The sequence below is a fragment of the Oncorhynchus masou genome, chromosome 3 (genome assembly GCF_036934945.1).
Source record: "Oncorhynchus masou masou isolate Uvic2021 chromosome 3, UVic_Omas_1.1, whole genome shotgun sequence".
Classification (NCBI taxonomy): Eukaryota; Metazoa; Chordata; class Actinopteri; order Salmoniformes; family Salmonidae; genus Oncorhynchus; species Oncorhynchus masou.
The window spans coordinates 44,861,938-44,883,925 of NC_088214.1; the positions used below are offsets into that span (position 1 = coordinate 44,861,938).

General features: G+C 42.0%; 1 protein-coding gene across 1 annotated transcript in view; it reads left to right on the forward strand.

Moving 5' to 3' along the window:
* asap1a (ArfGAP with SH3 domain, ankyrin repeat and PH domain 1a) overlaps positions 1-21,988 on the forward strand; it is a 157,500-nt gene that overhangs the window by 32,053 nt on the left and 103,459 nt on the right. The window contains exons 2-3 of the mRNA XM_064942550.1: positions 9,332-9,404; positions 16,321-16,466. Of these exons, the coding sequence (XP_064798622.1) occupies positions 9,332-9,404; positions 16,321-16,466 (219 nt within the window). The remainder of the gene's footprint in view (positions 1-9,331; positions 9,405-16,320; positions 16,467-21,988) is intronic.

Here is a 21,988-nt window from a genome sequence, read left to right on the forward strand (position 1 = left end):
TTCTACTGTACTAAACTCTTCTACTGTGCTCTACTGTCCTAAACTCTTCTACTGTGCACTACTGTCCTAAACTCTTCTACTGTGCACTACTGTACTAAACTCTATTCTACTGTCCTAAACTCTTCTACTGTGCACTACTGTACTAAACTCTATTCTACTGTACTAAACTCTTCTACTGTGCTCTACTGTCCTAAACTCTTCTACTGTGCACTACTGTACTAAACTCTATTCTACTGTACTAAACTCTTCTACTGTGCTCTACTGTACAAAACTCTATTCTACTGTGCTCTGCTGTACTGATCTCTATTCTGTGCTCTACTGTACTAAACTCTATTCTACTGTCATCTCAGATTTTCAAAATATGCGTTACAGCCAACGCTAGACAAGCATTTGTGTAAGTTTATCATGGCACAATGCTATGCTAGGCTCTGCTGGCAGCAGGCAACATTTTCATGAAAATAAGAAAAGCAACCAAATTAAATAATTTACCTTTGGATGTTTTCACTCAGGAGACTCCCAGTTAGATAGCAAATGTTTCTTTTTTCCAAAAATATTATTTTTGTAGTCGAAATAGCTCCCATTTGTTCATCATGCTTGGCTGAGAAATCGACCGGAAAATGCTACCACTACAACGCCAAACTTTTTTCCAAGTTAGCTCCATAATATCGCCAGAAACACGGCAAACGTTGTTTAGGATCAATCCTCAAGTTGTTTTTAACATATATATATATTTGATAATATATCCATTGAGGCAATTGGTTTCTCATAAGAAGTGATTGGAAAAATGGCTACCTCAGTATTTTACGCAAGATTTTCTGCGGGAGACACCATGTGACCACTTTCTAAATATGGTCCCTTATGGCTTTTCTTCAACGGAAATGCGTAAAAAGACGTCACAATGCTGTAGACACCTAGGGGAATACGTAGAAAACGTAAGCTCATTCGTAGCTCATTCACAGCCATATAAGGAGTCATTGACATGAGGCGGTTTCAAAAAATGTGGCACTTCCTGGTTGGATTTTTATCTGGGTTTCGCCTGTAACATCAGTTCTGTTGCACTCACAGACAATATCTTTGCAGTTTTGGAAACGTCAGTGTTTCTATCCAAAGCTGTCAATTATATGCATAGTCAAGCATCTTTTTGTTACAAAATATATTGTTTAAAACGGGAACGTTTTTCATCCAAAAATTAAAATATCGCCCCCTAGTCGCAAGAAGTTTTTAAAGTTAATTTGTGGAAGTTCTTTCCTTCTTAATACATTTGATCCATCATTTGTGTTATGACAACGTAGGGGTGGTATACAGGTAAAATACCAAGTCCATATTATGGCAAGAACAGCTCAAATTAGCAACGAGAAACAACAGTCCATCATTACTTGAGACATGGTCAGTCAATGCGGAAAATTTCAAGAACTTTGAAAGTTTATTCAACTGCAGCCACAAAAACCAACGAGCTATGATATAATTGGCTCTCATCAGGACCGCCACAAGAAAAGAAGAGCCAGTTACCTCTGCTGCAGAGGATAAATTCATTAGAATAACTGCACCTCAGATTGCAGCCCAAATAAATGCTTTACAGAGTTCAAGTAAAAGACACATCTCAACATCAACTGTTCTGAGGAGTCTGTGTGAATCAGGCCTTCATGGTCAAATTGCTGCAAAGAAACCACTACTAAAGGACACCAATAATAATAAGAGACTTGACTAGGCCAAGAAACACGAGCAATGGACATTAGACCAGTGGAAATCTGTCCTTTGGTCTGGTGAGTCCAAATTTGAGATTTTTGGTTCCAATCGCCGTGTCTTTGTGAGACGCAGAGTAGGTGAACGGATGATCTCCACGTTTGTGGTTCCCACCATGAAGCATGGAGGAGGTGTGATGGTGAGGGTGTGCTTTGCTGGTGACACTGTCTGTGATTTATTTAGAATTCAAGGCACACTTAACCAGCAAGGCTACCACAGTATTCTGCAGCAACACACCATCCCATCTTGTTTGCGCTTAGTGGCACTATCATTTGCTTTTCAACAGGAAAATGACCCAAAACACACCTGCAGGCTGTGTAAGAACTATTTGACCAAGGAGAGGGATGGAGTGCTGCATCAGATGACCTGGCCTCCACAATCAACCGACCTCAGACCCAATTGAGATGAAATGGGCCGCAGAGTGAAGGAAAAGCAGCTAACAAGTGCTCAGCATATGTGGGAACTCCTTCAAGACTGTTGGAAAAGCATTCCTCATGAAGCTGGTTGAGAGGATGCCAAGAGTTTGCAAAGCTGTCATTAAGGCAAAGGGTGGCTACTATAAATATATTTTCAATTGTTTAACACTTTTTTTGGTTACTAGAATACTCCATATGTGTTGTTTCATAGTTTTGAAGTCTTCACTATTTTTCTACAATGGAGAAAATAGTAAAAAAAATAAAGAAAAACCCTTGAATGAGTAGGTGTGTCCATATTTTTGACTGGTACTGTGTGTATATTCCTCACTTCAGAGATACCATGCTGTACTGTAAACGCATACCACCAACCTTGGTTGTTTGCCATTAAAGTATCTTGTATTAGTGAAACATAATATTAAACTGTTCCTGTGCCTGTGTAATAAAAGTGTAATTGCTTTTGGAGCAATGTTTTATTAGCATATTGTTACAAAATACTTTGGTAATTGCATTTTAATTGCAAAGCAATGAGCTGAGACTTTGTGTAACTACTGTACATGAGGAATAGTGACTAACTTATTCCACTTTATAAAGCAATTTCTAAAGTCCTGTGTAACAACAATGTTGCTATTTTAATAATCACTAGTTACTTCATATGTTTAAAAACTGAAAATTACTGTAATACCTTATGTCACTCATTATGGAAATAGATTTGGGCTATATTAAGATTCACATCTGAGAGCTCTCCAAACCATGTGCTTATGATAATATATCTAAACTAATTCAACTAACTCTTATAGTTTTTGGTTCTTCATCATCATCATCCACAGCCAGCAAGCTGCTATCCAAGTGACTAGTGGCTAACGTCGGTCCCGGAGCAAGCACCAATTAGCCTGGTGCTAGCCCATGCTAGGCCCTTTCTCCCGGCTAGCTAAAAAGGCCCATCAGCCACTCCTGGGCTACAATACCCGGGCCCCTTCTACTGCCGGTACGGGGCACGGAATCCCGCTGATTCCTCACGACTGGACTACGACGTAGTCTGCTCGAGGGGTTACTGAACTGGCGTCTACATCGCAACGTCCCCTGAATGCCCATCTGCTAGCAGCGGCCCGCTAGCTGTCTAGAGCATTTTGGACTGTTAGCTGTGTAGATCCATCGGCCAATTTCTCGCGCCACAATACCTATTTTGCTTGGACCCCTCTGCTACTCGGAACTCTACTAATCCATCACGACTGGTCTATCGACGTCACCGCACGTGGAGGCTAAAACAGACTTTCCTCCGTCGAGACGTCCCTCTGAGGTCTGCTAGCTTGCGAGCCCCGGCGTGCTAGCTGTCTGAAATCGCCCTGTCTCTAGCCAGCCCAACCACTCAATGGACCCCTATTGATCACCTGGCTACGCATGCCTCTCTCTAATATCAATATGCCTTGTCCATTACTGTCCTGGTTACTGATTGTCTTATTTCATTGTAGAGCCTCTATCCCTGCTCAATATGCCTTAACCACCATTTAGTTCCACCTCAAACAAATGCAGTGACATCACCTGTTTTAAACGTCTCTAGAGACAATATCTCTCTCATCATTACTCAATGCCTAGGTTTACCTCCAATGTACTCAAATCCTACCATACCTCTGTCTGTACATTATGCCTTGAATCTATTCTCTCGCGCCCAGAAATCTGCTCCTTTTACTCTCTGCTCTGAACACACTAGACGACCAGTCCTAATAGCCGTTAGCCGTACCCTTATCCTCCTCGTCCTCTGTTCCTCTGGTGATGTTGAGGTTAATCCAGGCCCTGCAGTGCCAAGCTCCACTCCTATTACCAAGGTGCTCTCAATTCTTGACTTCAGTAACCGTAAAAGCCTTGATTTTAGGCCAAAGGCGTAGCCTAGGGGTTAGAGCGTTGGACTAGTAACTGAAAGGTTGCAAGTTCAAATCCCCGCGCTGACAAGGTACAAATCTGTCGTCTGCCCCTGAATAAGGCAGTTAACCCACTGTTCCTAGGCCGTCATTGATAATAAGAATTTGTTCTTAACTGACTTGCCTAGTTAAATAAAGGTAAAATAAGATTTAAGAAATGCATGTTCGAAGCCTCCAAGTTTGTTTTATTCACTGCTTTAGCACACTCTGCCAATCCGGAAGTCCTAGCCGTGTCTGATTCCTGGTTTAGGAAGACCACCAAAACCCCTGAAATTTTCATCCCTAACTATAACATTTTCTGACAAGAGAGAACTGCCAAAGGGGGCGGTGTTGCAATCTACTGCATAGAGCCTGCAGAGTCCTGTCTTACTATCCCAAACAATTCGAGCTTCTACTTTTAAAAATACACCTTTCCAGAAACAAGTCTCTCACCATTGCCGCTTGCAATAGACCACCGTGCCCTGGACACCATATGTGAATTGATTGCCCCCCCATCTCTCTTCAGAGCTCGTGCTGCTAGGTGACCTAAACTGTGACATACTAACACCCCGGCCATCCTACAATCTAAGCTTGATGCCCTCAATCTCACGCAAATTATCAATGAACCCACCAGGTACAACCCCAAATCCGTAAACACGGGCACCCTCATAGATATCATCCTAACCAACTTGCACTCCAAATACATCTCTACTGTTTTCAACCAAGATCTCAGCAATCACTGCCTCATTGCCTGCATCCATAATGGGTCTGCGGTCAAACGACCACCCCTCATCACTGTCAAACTCTCCCTAAAACACTTCAGCAAGCCAGCTTTTATAATCAACCTGGCCAGCAGATCCTGGAAGGATATTGTCCTCATCCTGTCAGTAGAGGATGCCTGGTTATTCTTTAAATGTGCCTTCCTCACCATCTTAAATAAGCATGCCACTTTCAAAAAATGTTGAACCAGGAACAGATATAGCCCCTTGTTCTCTCCAGACATGACTGTCCTTGGCCAGCACAAAAACATCCTGTGTCGTTCTGCATTAGCATCGAACTGCCTCCGTGATATGCACATTTTCAGGGAAGTTAGGAACAAATATACACAGGCAGTTAGGAAAGCTAAGGCTAGCTTTTTCAAGCAGAAATTTGCATCCTGTAGCACAAACTCAAATAAGTTCTAGGACACTGTAAAGTCCAATGAGAATAAGAGCACCTTCTCCCAGCTGCCCATTGCACTGAGGCTTGGAAACACTGTCACAAACAAATCCACCATAATTGAGAACTTCAATAAGCATTTTTCTATGGCTGGCCATGCTTTCCACCTGGCTACCTCGACCCCGATCAACAGCCCTCCGCCCCACACAGCAACTCGCCCAAGTCTCCCCCACTTCTCCTTCACCCAAATTCAGATAGCTGATGTTCTGAAAGAGCTGCAAAATTTGGACCCCTACAAATCAGCCGGGCTAGATAATCTGGACTGTCTCTTTGTAAAATTATCTGCCTCAATTCTTGCAACCTCTATTACTAGCATGTTCAACCTCTATTTCGTATCGTCTGAGATTCCCATAAATTGGAAGGCTGCCGCGGTCATCACCCTCTTCAAAGGGGGACACACTCTACACCCAAATTGCTACAGACCTATATCTATTCTTCCCTGCGTTTCTAAGAAAGCCAAGTTAACAAATAGATTACCGACCATTTCGAATCCCACCGTACCTTCTCCGCTTTGCAATCTGGTTTCAGAGCTGGTCATGGGTGTGCCTCAGCCATGTTCAAGGTTCTAAATGATATCAAAACCGCCATCGATAAGAGACATTACTGTGCAGCCGTATTCATCGACCTGGCTAAGGCTTTCGACTCTGTCAATCACAACATTTTTATTGGCAGACTCACCAGCATCGGTTTCTTAAATGATTTCCTTGCCTGGTTCACCAACTACTTCTTTGATCGAGTTCAGTGTGTCAAATCGGAGGGCCTGTTATCCGGACCTCTGGCAGTCTCTATTGGGGTGCCACAGGGTTCCATTTTCGGGCCGACAATTTTCTCTGTATACATCAATGTCGCTCTTGCTACTGGTGATTCTTTGATCCACCTCTACGCAAACGACACCATTCTGTATCCCTCTTGCCCTTCTTTGGACACTGTGTTAACTAACCTCCAGACGAGCTTCAATGCCATACAACTCTCCTTCCGTGGCCTCCGACTGCTCTTAAATGCAAGTAAAACTAAATGCATGCTCTTCAACCGATTGCTGTCTGCACCTGCCCGCCCGTCCAGCATCACTACTCTGTACTGTTCTGACTTAGAATACGTGGACAACTACAAATACCTAGGTGTCTGGTTAGTCTGTAAACTCTCCTTCCAGACTCACATTAAACATCTCCAATCCAAAATATAATCTTGAATCGGCTTCCTATTTCGCAACAAAGCATCCTTCACTCATGCTGCCAAACATACCCTCTTAAACTGACCATCCTATCCTTGACTTTGGCAATGTCATTTACAAAATAGCCTCAAACACCCTACTCAACAAATTGGATGCAGTCTATCACAGTGCCATCCGTTTTGTTACCAAAGCCCCATATACTACCCACCACTGCAACCTGTACGCTCTCGTTGACCTGCCCTCGCTTCATACTCGTCGCCAAACCCACTGGCTCTAGGTCATCTACAATTCTCTGCTAGGTAAAGCCCTGCCTTATCTCAGCTCATTGGTCACCATAGCAGTACCCACCCGTAGAACACTCTCCCGCAGGTATTTATCAATAGTCACCCCCAAAGCCAATTCTTCCTTTGGCCGCCTCTCCTTCCAGTTCTCTGCTGCCAATGACTGGAACGAACTGCAAAAATCAGTAAAGCTGGAGACTCTTACCTCCCTCACTAGCTTTAAGCACCAGCTGTCAGAGAAGCTCACAGATCACTGCACCTGTACATAGCCCTGCACCTGTACATAGCCCATCTAATCTACCTCATCCCCATACTGTATTTATTTATCTTTATCCTTTGCACCCCAGTATCTCTACTTGCACATTCATCTTCTGCACATTCTACCATTCCAGTGTTTAATTGCTATATTGTAATTACTTTGCCACCTTGACCTATTTATTGTCTTATCCCCCTTATCCTACCTCATTTGCTCATACTGTATATATACTTTTCTACTGTATTCTTGATTGTATGTTTGTATATTCCAATTGTAACTGTGTTGTTGTATGTGTCGCACTGCTTTGCTTTATCTTGGCCGGGTCGCAGTTGTAAATGAGAACTTATTCTCAACTTGCCTACCTGGTTAAATAAATGTAAGATAAAATAAAAGTATATATAAGAAATATGTTTGTAATTAGTTTTCAGATAACCAAATGATATTTGAAGGTATTTAAATAATGTTTTCTGAGACCTGTATTTGAATATTTAAAGAAAACACATTAACTACAGTGGGGCAAAAAAGTATTTAGTCAGCCACCAATTGTGCAAGTTCTCCCACTTAAAAAGATGAGAGGCCTGTAATTTTCATCATAGGTACACTTCAACTATAACAGACAAAATGAGAAAAAAAAATCCAGAAAATCACATTGTCGGATTTTTTTATGAATTTATTTGCAAATTATGGTGGAAAATAAGTATTTGGTCAATAACAAAAGTTTATCTCAAAACTTTGTTATATACCCTTCGATGGCAATGACAGAGGTCAAACATTTTCTGTAAGTCTTCACAATGTGTTTTCACACACTGTTGCTGGTATTTTGGCCCACTCCTCCATGCAGATCTCCTCTAGAGCAGTGATGTTTTGGGGGCTGTTGCTGGGCAACAGACTTTCAACTCCCTCCAAAGATTTTCTATGGGTTGAGATCTGGAGACTGGCTAGGCCACTCAAGGACCTTGAAATGCTTCTTACGAAGCCACTCCTTCGTTGCCCAGGCGCTGTGTTTGGGATCATTGTCATGTTGAAAGACCCAGCCACGTTTCATCTTCAATGCCCTTGCTGATGGAAGGAGGTTTTCACTCAAAATCTCACGATACATGGCCCCATTCGTTCTTTCCTTTACACGGATCAGTCGTCCTGGTCCCTTTGCAGAAAAACAGCCCCAAAGCATGATGTTTCCACCCCCATGCATCACAGTAGGTATGGTGTTCTTTGGATGCAACTCAGCAATCTTTGTCCTTCAAACACGACGAGTTGAGTTTTTACCAAAAAGTTATATTTTGGTTTCATCTGACCATATGACATTCTCCCAATCTTCTTCTGGATCATCATTGGATCATCATTGCTCTCTAGCAAACTTCAGACGGGCCTGGACATGTACTGGCTTAAGCAGGGGGACACGTCTGGCACTGCAGGATTTGAGTCCCTGGTGGCGTAGTGTGTTACTGATGGTAGGCTTTGTTACTTTGGTCCCAGCTCTCTGCAGGTCATACACTAGGTCCCCCCGTGTGGTTCTGGGATTTTTGCTCACCGTTCTTGTGATCATTTTGACCCATGGGGTGAGATCTTGTGTGGATCCCCAGATCGAGGGAGATCATCAGTGGTCTTGTATGTCTTCCATTTTCTAATAATTGCTCCCACAGTTGATTTCTGCAAACCAAGCTGCTTACCTATTGCAGATTCAGTCTTCCCAGCCTGGTGCAGGTCTACAATTTTGTTTTCTGGTGTCCTTTGACAGCTCTTTGGTCTTGGCCATAGTGGAGTTTGGATTGTGACTGTTTGAGGTTGTGGACAGGTGTCTTTTATACTGATAACAAGTTCAAACAGCTGCCATTAATACAGGTAACGAGTGGAGGACAGAGGGGCCTCTTAAAGAAGTTGTTACAGGTCTGTGAGAGCCAGACATCTTGCTTGTTTGTAGGTGACCAAATACTTATTTTCCACCATAATTTGCAAATAAATTCATTAAAAATCCTACAATGTGATTTTCTGGATTTTTTTTCTAATTTTGTCTGTCATAGCTGAAGTGTACCTATGATGAAAATTACAGGCCTCTCTCATAAGTGGGAGAACTTGCACAATTGGTGGCTGACTAAATACTTTTTTGCCCCACTGTATATTCAACTACCTTGAGCATTACAAAAGTCAAATAAACTACAAAATACAACTATTTTCTGCTTAGGTCTGTAATTGTCCTCTGAAAAATGCTGATCCCCCTCAACTTCTACAGTCATCAATGATTATGTTTAAAATATAGTTTAACACATCCGGTAATACAAGGATGCACTATCTTGAAGACTTTCAAATGTGTCTGATCTCATCTCCCTTTTCTCTTATCTCCCCGTCCTCAGGCTTTGGATCAAGACCGGACTGCTTTGCAGAAGGTGAAGAAGTCTGTGAAAGCCATCTACAACTCTGGTCAAGGTAGTCTCGTCCTCTTACTCAGTCCATACTCCTACACGTCCCCGAAAGGCCTCATCCTCTCAACTGTTCTGGTGTTGCGCCTCCAAATTTTTTTTTTTTTAAAGCCCAAATCTCTCGCTCAGTGCATGAAATATGTGATTAATCGCTGCACAAAAATGTATGTGTGGCGGGTGGGACTGTCGACATTGTGTTATTGGTTTTCTTCCTGTATGTACCACATACAGTGGGTGTATAGTTCTGACCATTCACAATGAAGTTTTCTTGTTTTACCTCAGTGAAGGAGACCCATGGTGCACCATGTGGCAGCAAGCACAATTACAAGTTGGTTTGTGGTGTACTGTCACAGTGTAGGGAGTTCAAATATCGAAAGCTTAATTTTAAAACACCCACGTCTGAATGACAGTCCCAGCTAGTACCAACGCCTCAGTTTTCCCCACAATTTATATTGGTGTCTTTAATGGTTACACATGGCATGAGTAAAGTAATAGTGGCTCTGACGACAATATTCTCTGGGGGAATGGGATTGAAAGGCATTCGATGCGTGGTCAGACTGCTCTGAACTATATTTCACATATAAGTGACAATACTTTGTCATCCTGTGTCCCTCCAATATAAATCGATGCAAGGCTTTCACATTAACAACTTCACCATAGAATGTCTGTCAATTATGGAATGTGTGTCGGGCACAATATTTTTTTAAATATTTGATTGGGTGGGACAACAATATGTTATTCCGGCAACCGCTTCATGTTTACTGCAGTGAGTTTGTCTAACTGTTAAAGTTGACAGTTCTATAAGTGGTTTACACCTAATGACTATATTACTAGGTCACTACAGCTTCAACCTGTAGCTGTATGCTCAATCTTCCTTTAGCCTGTAACATTCTATCCAACCCCCATCTGTCTACTGCTGCCCCCTTATTAGCCCATGTGTAAACCCTGGAGGGATATTCAACCACCAATGTCAGGACATGCACAATGCCCTTATGCCCTCGCCCTTTCTCAATTTAACTCAATATCTGTGATGGCTTACACAATTCAGAGCTACATTTTGGAATGGGACTAGTGTCTAAGACTATGCCTCGTCAGACACTGGCCCCCAGGGGTGAGAAGGAAGGTGCGTTATATACACTAACTACTTATATAGGCCATGGTTCACTTGCTAAACAGATTATGACAAAGGCTAAAACATTTTCATAGCTTGTGTTTCTAATGTGTTTTTTAAAGTATAAGTCATAACTGTAATTTACCTTTTTGCCAATTTCATACAATGTTTTGTTGTGAAACCGTCCCACCTGGCCAACATCCGGTGAAATTGCAGAGCACCAAATTCAAAACAGAAATACTCATATTTAAAAATTCATAAAACATACAAGTGTTCTACATTTCCTTAAAGACTAACTTCTTGTTAATCCAGACACTATGTCAGATTTCAAAAAGGCTTTACGGCGAAAGTATACCATGCGGTTATCTGAGGACAGAGCCCAGCACACAAAAGCATACAAGCATTTTCCATCCAGGTAGAGGAGTCACAAAAGTCAGATATAGCGATAAAATTAATCACTTACCTTTGATCTTCATATGGTTGCACTCACAAGACTCCCAGTTACATAGAAAATGTTTGTTTTGTTCGATAAAGTCCCTCTTTATGTCCCAAAAACTCGGTTTTGTTCAGTAATCTGATGGCTCCAAGGCAGTCACAGCAGGCAGACGAATGCATACTAAAACCATCGGTAAAGTTCGTTGAAACATGTCAAACAATATTTATATTTAATCCTCAGGTTGTTTGTCTTCATAATCAATCATTTTTAAACTGGACAATACTGTTTTCAATAGAAAGGAAAAATAACAAACGGTGTGCTGACGGGAGCACGCCGAATCAGGTCTGTTAAGTTCCTTTGTCCTCTGACCAAACTTTATGGTGTTTTCTATCCAAATCTACCAATTATATGCATATCTTAGATTCTGGGCCTGAGTAATTTAAAATATTACACGTTTCTAATTTTGTCAGGACGTTTTCATTTAAATTTAAAGCGTACTGTTAGCTAGCTTGCTAATGTTAGTAGGCTGCCTAGCTAATGTTAAGTGTATGATCTGTGTAGTTCTATTATTTGTATCTCAGAGCCATTTGCATTGCTAGTTATAGCCTAATGTTAGCTAGCTTACATTGAGCCTGGTTGGTTAGGTACCTGCAGATTCATGCTGTGTAGTAATGTTATGAGTTGCGATTATGGTTCATTGTTTAACTAGCTAGCAAGCTTCATGTCTAAGCACAAAACTCCACTTTTTAAAATATATTTTCATGTAACCTTTATTTAACTTGGCAAGTCAGTTAAAACCTCATTAAATGTCAGGAATTGGGAAAAACTGAGTTTAAATGTATTTGGCTAAGGCGTTTGTAAACTTCCGACTTCAAGAATGTTGTTCATTGACTATAACTCACCATTCAACACCATAGTACCCTCCAAGCTCATCATTAAGCTTAAGGCCCTGGGTCTGAACCTGGCCCTGTGCAACTGGGTCCTGGACTTCCTGACTGGCTGCCCCCTTGTGGTGAAGGTAGGAAACCACCTCTCCTTCGCTGATCCTCAACACTTGGGCCCCACAGGGATGCGTGCTCAGCACTCGATGTCACAGGAAGGCCAAAACTTCATCAAGTACATCATCCACCCGAGCCACGCCTGTTCTCCCTGCTATCATCCAGAAGGCGAGGTCGGTACAGGCGCATCAAGCTGGGACCGAGAGACTGAAAAAAAGCTTCTATCTCATGGCCATCAGACTGTTAAATAGCCATCACTAGCACATTAGAGGCTGCTGCCCAAACTTGAAAACACTGACCACTTTTTAATAATAGAACGGTCGTCACTTTAATAATTTTTTACATATTTTGCATTACTCATCTCATATGTATATACTGTATCCTATCCTATTCTGTCTTTTCTATGCCGCTCTGACATTGCTCATTCAATTATTTATATATTCTTAATTCCATTCCTTTACTTTAGATTGTGTGTATTGTTAGATATTACTGCTCTGTTGGAGATAGAAACACAAGCATTTCACTACACCCGCAATAACATCTGCCCAACACGTGTATGTGACAAATATCATTTGATTGGATTTTTACACCTTTTTGGTTTGCTCCCTGTCTTTTAGTTTGTTGTGGGTTTATCCTTTGTTTGCCTTTTCTTGGGCAAATTTAGTGGGCGCTCATGGTGGTTGTCTTTTAGGTTTCAGTGGACAACCCCATGTATCTTTCAGAACTCCTGCTAAAACCCCACCTGTTTCGTTTTGGATGTTGGTCGGTAGTAGTTCCCCCTTCTTTCGAGGTTCACTATAGTTTTCTTGCTGGGGAACTTAACAATCATAATAATTGTAATAATAACAATAATACCAATCAAATCAAATTTTTATATTCATGTAGACATGGTTAGCAGATGTTAATGCCAGTGTAGTGAAATGCTTGTGTTTCTGGTTCTGACAGTGCAGTAATATCTAACAAGCAATCTAACAATTTACCCAACAACTACCTAATACACACACATCTAAAATGGGTGAAGAAGATCCCTTTCTGTCCCAGCTTTGATGCACCAACCTCACCTTCTGGGTGGTAGCGGTGTGAACAGGCAGTGGCTCGGGTGGTTGTTGTCTTTGATCTTTTTTGCTTTCCTGTGACATCGGGTGCTATATTTGTCATGGAGGGCAGGTAGTTTCTCCCCGGTGATGCGTTGTGCAGACCGCACCAACCTTACCGCACCGACCGCACTAATCCTAACCCTTCTTTAAATGTTATATGCCTATTTCTGTTTGGACCTATTTATCAAAATTGTTGGAACAACTTGTCAATAATCAACTGACTGGCTTTCTTGATGTCTGTAATATTCTCTCTGGTGTGCAATCTGGTTTCCCCTGAGGTTATGGATGTGTCACTGCAACCTTGAAGGTCCTAAATTATGACACTATTGCCCTTGAATGTTGTGCTGTTTTTTTTATTGACTTGGCCAAGCTTTTGATATGTTACCATTCCATTCTTGTGGGTAGGTAAGGTGTATTGGTGTCTCTGAGGGTTATTTGGCCTGGTTTATTAACTACCTTTCTCAAGAGTGCAGTGTGTAAAGTTAGAACATCTTCTGTCTCAGCCACTGCCTGTCACCAAGGGAGTACCCCAAGGGTCGATCCCAGGCCCCACACTCTTCTCAATGTACATCAACAACATAGCTCAGGCAGTTGGAAGGTCTCTCATCCATTTACAGTGGCAAGAAAAAGTATGTGAACCCTTTTCGATTACCTGGATTTCTGCATAAATTAGTCATAAAATTTGATCTGATCTTTATCATTGCCTGATGTGAACCATGCCTCGAACAAAGAGATCTCAGAAAACCTAGATTAAGAATTGTTGACTTGCATAAAGCTGGAAGGGTTACAAAAGTATCTCAAAGCCTTGATGTTCATCAGTCCACAGTAAAACAAATTGTCTATAAATGGAAAAAGTTATTGTCTGTTGCTACTCTCCCTAGGAGTGGCCGTCCTGCAAAGACGACTGTAGGAGCATAGCACAGAATGCACAATGAGGTTAAGAAGAATCCTAGAGCTTCAGCTAAAGACTTACAGAAATCTCTGGAGATGCTAACATCTCTGTTGACCTGTATACAATATGTAAAACACTAAACAAGAATGGCTTTCATGGGAGGACACCATGGAAGAAGCCACTGCTGTCTAAAAAAACATTGCTGCATGTCTGAAGTTCTCAAAACAGCACCTGAATGTTCCACAGCGCTACTGGCAAAATATTCTGTGGACAGATTAAACTAAAGTTGAGTTGTTTGGAAGGAACGCACAACACTATGTGTGTAGAAAATAAGGCCCAGCACACCAACATCAAAATCTCATCCCAACTGTAAAGTATGGTGAAGGGAGCATCATGGTTTGGGGCTACCTTAGGGCCTGGACAGCTTGCTATCATTGACGGAAAAATGAATTCCCAAGTTTTTCAAGACATTTTGCAGAAGAATGTAATGCTATTTGTCCACCAATTGACGCTCAACAGAAATTGGGTGCTGCAACAGGACAACGACCCAAAACACAGATGTAAATCAACAACTGAGCGGCTTCAATAGAAGAAAATATGCCTTCTGGAGTGGCCCAGTCCTGAGCTCAAGCCGATTTTAGATGTTGTGGCATGACCTCGAGAGCGGTTCACACGAGACATTCAAAGAATATTGCTGAACTGAAACAGTTTTTTGTAAAGGCGAATGGTCCAAAATTCTTCCTGACCATTGTGCAGAAAACTACAGAAACCATTTGTTTGAGGTTATCGCTGCCATGGAGGGTCAACCAGTTATTAAATCCAAGGGTTCACATACTTTTCCCAACCCACACTGTGAATGTTTAAATTATGTATTCAATACAGACAAGCAAAATACAATAATTTGTGTTATTAGTTTAAACAGATTGTGTTTGTCTATTGTTGTGACTTAGATGAAGATCAGATCAAATTTTCTGACCAATTTATGCGGAAATCCAGGTAAATTCAAAGGGTTCACATACTTTTCCTGCCTCTGCCCAGATACTTTTGGAAATTATTCAGACCCCTTGACTTTCCACATTTTGTATTTTTTTTAAAGCTCATCAATCTACACACAATACCATATAATGACGTAGTGAAAATAGGTTTTTGAAATGTTTGCAAATGTAATAAAAATCAAAAACAGATACCTTATTTATGTAAGTATTCAGACCATTTTCTACGAGACTCAAAATTCAGCTCAAGTGTCTCCTGTTTCCATGGATCATCCTTGAGACGTTTGTACAACTTGTTTGGAGTACACCTGTGGTAAATTCAATTGATTGGACATTATTTAGAAAAGCACACACCTTTCTATATAAGGTTCCACAGTTGACAGTGCATGTCAGAGCAAAAACCAAGCCATGAGGTCGAAGGAATTGTCCGTAGAGCTCTGAGACAGGATTATATCGAGGCACAGATCTGGGAAGGGTACCAGAATACAGTGCCTTGCGAAAGTATTCGGCCCCCTTGAACTTTGCGTACTTTTGCCACATTTCATGTTTCAAACATAAAGAAATAAAACTGTATTTATTTGTGAAGAATCAACAACAAGTGGGACACAATCATGAAGTGGAATGACATTTATTGGATATTTCAAACTTTGTTAACAATTCAAAAACTGAAAAATTGGGCGTGCAAAATTATTCAGCCCCTTTCAGTGCAGCAAACTCTCTCCAGAAGTTCAGTGAGGATCTCTGAATGATCCAATGTTGACCTAAATGACTAATGATGATAAATACAATCCACCTGTGTGTAATCAAGTCTCCGTATAAATGCACCTGCACTGTGATAGTCTCAGAGGTCTGTTAAAAGTGCAGAGAGCATCATGAAGAACAAGGAACACACCAGGCAGTTCCGAGATATTGTTGTGAAGAAGTTTAAAGCCGGATTTGGATACAAAAAGATTTCCCAAGCTTTAAACATCCCAAGGAGCGCTGTGCAAGCGATAATAATGAAATGGGTTAATGACCTTAGATTTGAGCATCTATGGCCTCAATTTAAGAAAATCCTCAATTAAAAAAATTGATGTTACTACTCCTACTTTTGGCGCAATGTTATCATAATGGTAATTGCTCGAAAGTCATTAAGCTGCCATATTAGGTGATTTTCCAAAATGCCATTCCCAAATGCCACCGCAAATAAAGAACAATATAATGACGATATAATATCCATAATGTCTATATACATTTCATAGACTTAGGGTACCAGTTATATGTGAAGAAAATATTTTGGTCTGTTGAATATGAAAGGGTCAGCATACTTAGCTCCAGGACCCAAACGTTATTAATGAATCCCTTGTTTTGAGTGAACATATTGTTTTTTTCATGTGTTGTGTCACCTCTGCTTGCAGATCACGTCCAGAATGAAGGGAATTATGGCCAGGCACTGGACAAGTTTGGTAGCAACTTCATCAGCAGGGACAACCCCGATCTAGGAACCGCCTTTGTCAAGTTCTCCAGCCTCGTCAAGGAGCTGTCCGCACTTCTGAAGAACCTGGTGAGATTTTTTAAGGGGATTTAATAAACAGATAGTGATCATGGCTCTGTATTATACTGTGCGTTGCCGTGAGTTCGTTTTGGACTTAGGGACTGTGAAAAGATCCCTGGTGGCATGTCTTGTGGGGTGTGTATGGGAGTCTGAGCTGAATGTTAATTGATTATGCAGACAATATGACATTTTTGAATTTTATAATAAAAACTAGAAGATAAGTAGTTAATCTCTCATCAACCCTCAACCATGAAAGTCTGGTATGCATGTTTATTTTATTTCTGTATGTGCAGTTAAGAGCAAGGCATGCTTCTCTGTTTTGAGCCAGCTGTAGTTTTTCTCTGTTTTTCTGTGCTGTACTAGACCATATTACCGGACAGTAATCAAGATGGGACCAAAGCCTCAACTAGTACAGTTTGTTTTGTGTGTTTTTTGAATTTCACCTTTATTTAACCAGGTAGGCTAGTTGAGAACACCTTTATTTACACCTTTATTTAACCAGGTAGGCTAGTTGAGAACAAGTTCTCATTTGCAACTGCGACCTGGCCAAGATAAATCAAAGCATTGTGACACAGACAACAACACAGAGTAACACATGGAGTAAACAATAAACAAGCCAATAACACAATAAACAAATCAATGACACAGTAGAAAAAAGAAAGTCTATATACAGTGTGTGCAAAAGGCATGAGGAGGTAGGCAATAATAGGCCATAGGAGTGAATAGTTACAATTTAGCAGATTAACACTGGAGTGATACATGAGAAAATCAAATCAAATCTAATTTTATTTGTCACATACACATTGTTAGCAGATGTTAATGCGAGTGTAGCGAAATGCTTGTGCTTCTAGTTCCGACAATGCATTAATAACCACCAAGTAATCTAAATAACAATTCCAAAACTACTGTCTTATACACACAAGTGTAAGGGGATAAAGATTATGTACATAAAGATATATGAATGAGTGATGGTACAGAGCAGCATAGGCAAGATACAGTAGATGGTATCGAGTACAGTATATACATATGAGATGAGTATGTAAACAAAGTGGCATAGTTAAAGTGGCTATTGATACATGTATTACATAAAGATGCAGTAGATGATATAGAGTACAGTATATACGTATACATATGAGATGAATAATGTAGGGTATGTAAACATTATATTAGGTAGCATTGTTTAAAGTGGCTAGTGATATATTTTACATCATTTCCCATCAATTCCCATTATTAAAGTGGCTAGAGTTGAGTCAGTGTGTTGGCAGCAGTCACTCAATGTTAGTGGTTGCTGTTTAACAGTCTGATGGCCTTGAGATAGAAGCTGTTTTTCAGTCTCTCGGTCCCAGCTTTGATGCACCTGTACTGACCTTGCCTTCTGGATGATAGCGGGGTGAACAGGCAGTGGCTCGGGTGGTTGTTGTCCTTGATGATCTTTATGGCCTTCCTGTAACATCGGGTGGTGTAGGTGTCCTGGAGGGCAGGTAGTTTGCCCCCGGTGATGCGTTGTGCAGACCTCACTACCCTCTGGAGAGCCTTACGGTTGTGGGCAGAGCAGTTGCCGTACCAGGCGGTGATACAGCCCGCCAGGATGCTCTCGATTGTTCATCTGTAGAAGTTTGTGAGTGCTTTTGGTGACAAGCCGAATTTCTTCAGCCTCCTGAGGTTGAAGAGGCGCTGCTGCGCCTTCTTCCTTCTTCACGATGCTGTCTGTGTGGGTGGACCAATTCAGTTTGTCTGTGGTGTGTATGCCGAGGAACTTAAAACTTACTACCCTCTCCACTACTGTTCCATCGATGTGGATGGGGGTGTTCCCTCTGCTGTTTCCTGAAGTCTACAATCATCTCTTTAGTTTTGTTGACGTTGAGTGTGAGGTTTATTTTCCTGACACCACACTCCGAGGGCCCTCACCTCCTCCCTGTAGGCCGTCTCGTCGTTGTTGGTAATCAAGCCTACCACTGTTGTGTCGTCCGCAAACTTGATGATTGAGTTGGAGGCGTGCGTGGCCAAGCAGTCGTGGGTGAACAGGGAGTACAGGAGAGGGCTCAGAACGCACTCTTGTGGGGCCCCAGTGTTCAGGATCAGCGGGGTGGAGATGTTGTTACCTATCCTCACCACCTGTGGGCGGCCCGTCAGGAAGTCCAGTACCTAGTTGCACAGGGCGGGGTCGAGACCCAGTGTCTCGAGTTTGATGACGAGCTTGGAGGGTACTATGGTGTTAAATGCCGAGCTGTAGTCGATGAACAGCATTCTCACTTAGGTATTCCTCTTGTCCAGATGGGTTAGGGCAGTGTGGTTGAGATTGCATCGTCTGTGGACCTATTTGGGCGGTAAGCAAATTGGAGTGGGTCTAGGGTGTCAGGTTGGGTGGAGGTGATATGGTCCTTGACTAGTCTCTCAAAGCACTGCATGATGACGGAATTGAGTGCTACGGGGCGGTAGTCGTTTAGCTCAGTTACCTTAGCTTTCTTGGGAACAGGAACAATGGTGGCCCTCTTGAAGCATGTGGGAACAGCAGACTGAGATAGGGATTGATTGAATATGTCCGTAAACACACCAGCCAGCTGGTCTGCGCATGCTCTGAGGGTGCAGCTGGGGATGCCGTCTGGGCCTGCAGCCTTGCGGGGGTTAACACGTTTAAATGTTTTACTCACCTCGGCTGCAGTGAAGGAGAGTCTGCATGTTTCCGTTGCAGGCCGTGTCAGTGGCACTGTATTGTCCTCAAAGCGGGCAAAAAAGTTATTTAGTCTGCCTGGGAGCAAGACATCCTAGTCCGTGACTGGGCTCGTTTTCTTTTTGTAATCCTTGATTGACTGTAGACCCTGCCACATACCTCTTGTGTCTGAGCCGTTGAATTGAGATTCTACTTTGTCTCTATACTGACTGTTTGATTGCCTTGCGGAGGGAATAGCTGCACTGTTTGTATTCGGTCATGTTTCCAGTCACCTTGCCCTGATTTAAAAGCAGTGGTTCGCGCTTTCAGTTTCACGCGAATGCTGCCATCAATCCACGGTTTCTGGTTTGGGAATGTTTTAATCGTTGCTATGGGAACGACATCTTCAACGCACGTTCTAATGAACTCGCACACCGAATCAGCGTATTCGTCAATGTTGTTGTCTGACGCAATACGAAACATATCCCAGTCCACGTGATGGAAGCAGTCTTGGAGTGTGGAATCAGATTGGTCGGACCAGCGTTGGACAGACCTCAGCGTGGGAGCTTCTTGTTTAAGTTTCTGTCTGTAGGCAGGGAGCAACAAAATGGAGTCGTGGTCAGCTTTTCCGAAAGGAGGGCGGGGCAGGGCCTTATATGCGTCACGGAAGTTAGAATAACAATGATCCAAGGTTTTGCCAGCCCTGGTTGCGCAATCGATATGCTGATACAATTTAGGGAGTCTTGTTTTCAGATTAGCCTTGTTAAAATCCCCAGCTACAATGAATGCAGCCTCAGGATGTATGGATTCCAGTTTGCAAAGAGTCAAATAAAGTTCGTTCAGAGCCATCGATGTGTCTGCTTGGGGGGGATTATATACGGCTGTGATTATAATCGAAGAGAATTCTCTTGGTAGATAATGCAGTCGACATTTGATTGTGAGGAATTCTAAATCAGGTGAACAGTAGTATTTGAGTTCCTGTATGTTTCTGTGATCACACCACGTCTCGTTAGCCATAAGGCATACGCCCCCGCCCCTCTTCTTACCAGAAAGGTGTTTGTTTCTGTCGGCGCGATGCATGAAGAAACCAGCTGACTGCACCGACTCCGATAGCGTGTCTCGAGTGAGCCATGTTTCTGTGAAGCAAAGAACGTTACAGTTTCTGATGTCCCTCTGGAATGCTACCCTTGCTCGGATTTCATCAACCTTGTTGTCAAGAGACTGGACATTGGCGAGAAGAATGCTTGGGAGTGGTGCACGATGTGCCCGTCTCCGGAGTCTGACCAGAAGACCGCCTCGTTTCCCTCTTTTACGAAGTCGTTTTTTTGGGTCGCCGGCTGGGATCCATTTCTTTGTCCTGGGTGAAAGGCAGAACACAGGATCCGCTTCGCGAAAGTCATATTCTTGGTCATACTGATGGTGAGTTGACGCTGCTCTTAGTTCTTCTCGACTGTATGTAATGAAACCTAAGATGACCTGGGGTACTAATGTAAGAAATAACACGTAAAAAAAAACAAGTTAGTTTCCTAGGAACGCGAAGCGAGGTGGCCATCTCTGTCGGCGCCGGAAGTATCTTTCAGATGTGCAAGTAGAGATACCGGTGTGCAAAAGAGCAGAAAAGTAAATAAAATAAAAACAGTATGGGGATGAGGTAGATAGATTGGGTGGGCTATTTACAGATGGACTATGTACAGCTGCAGCGACCGGTTAGCTGCTCAGATAGTTGATGTTTAAAGTTGGTGAGGGAAATACAATTTTCCAACTTCAGTGACTTTTGAAATTTGTTCCAGTCACTAGCAGCAGAGAACTGGAAGGAAAGGTGGCCAAATTAGGTGTTGGCTTTGTTTTGTGTGTCAAAAAACGCAGAACATATTTTTATTACAGACACCCCTTCCAATCTTCACAACAACTTTGTCAATATGACTTGACCATGATAATTGACCATCCAATGTTATACTGTACCTAGGAGTTTAGCTTCCTCCACTTGCTGAATGCTCACACCCTTTATGTACAACTCCAGTTGAGGTTTAGGTCTTAGAGAATATTTTGAAACACGGACAATGCTTCTTGTTTTAGGTGTATTTAAGGCCTGTTTATTATTAATCACCCATTCTGATACTCTAAATCCTTATTTTAAATTTCAGTGAGCTCTCTGGATTTGGGCACTGACATGTGTGGAGTCATCTGCATTCATAGTCATTCTAGCTTTGTAAGACCAGTGGCAAATCAATTGTAAAAATAGAGATGAGTTAAGGCCCAAGAACTGCCCTGAGGGACATCACACTGTACAGTGGGAAGAAAAAGTATGTGAACCCTTTAGAATTACCTAGATTTCTGCATAAATTGGTCATAACATTTTATCTGTTTTTCATCATTGCCTTATGTGAACCATGCCTCGAACAAAAGAGATCTCAGAAGACCTAAAATGAAGAATTGTTGACTTGTATAAAGCTGTAAAAGGTTTCAAAAGTATCTCTAAAAGCCTTGATCAGTCCACGGTAAGACAAATAGACAAACACAGTCTGCTTAAACTACTAACAGACACATAATTATCATTTTTCATCTCTTTATTGATCACACCATGTAAACATTCACTGCGTTTCCTTCACTCTGCGGTCCAACACATCCCAAACCATCTCAATTGGGTTGAGTTTGGGTGGTTGTGGAGGCGAGGTTGGGTGGTTGTGGAGGCCAGGTCATCTGATGTAGCACTCCATCACTATCTTTCTTGGTCAAATATCCCTTACACAGCCTGGAGATGTGTTTGGGTCATTGTCCTGTTGAAAAACAAATGATAGTCGACTAAGCGTAAACCAGATGGGATGGCATATCGCTGCAGAATGCTGTGGTAGCCATGCTGGTTAAGTTTGCCTTAAATTCA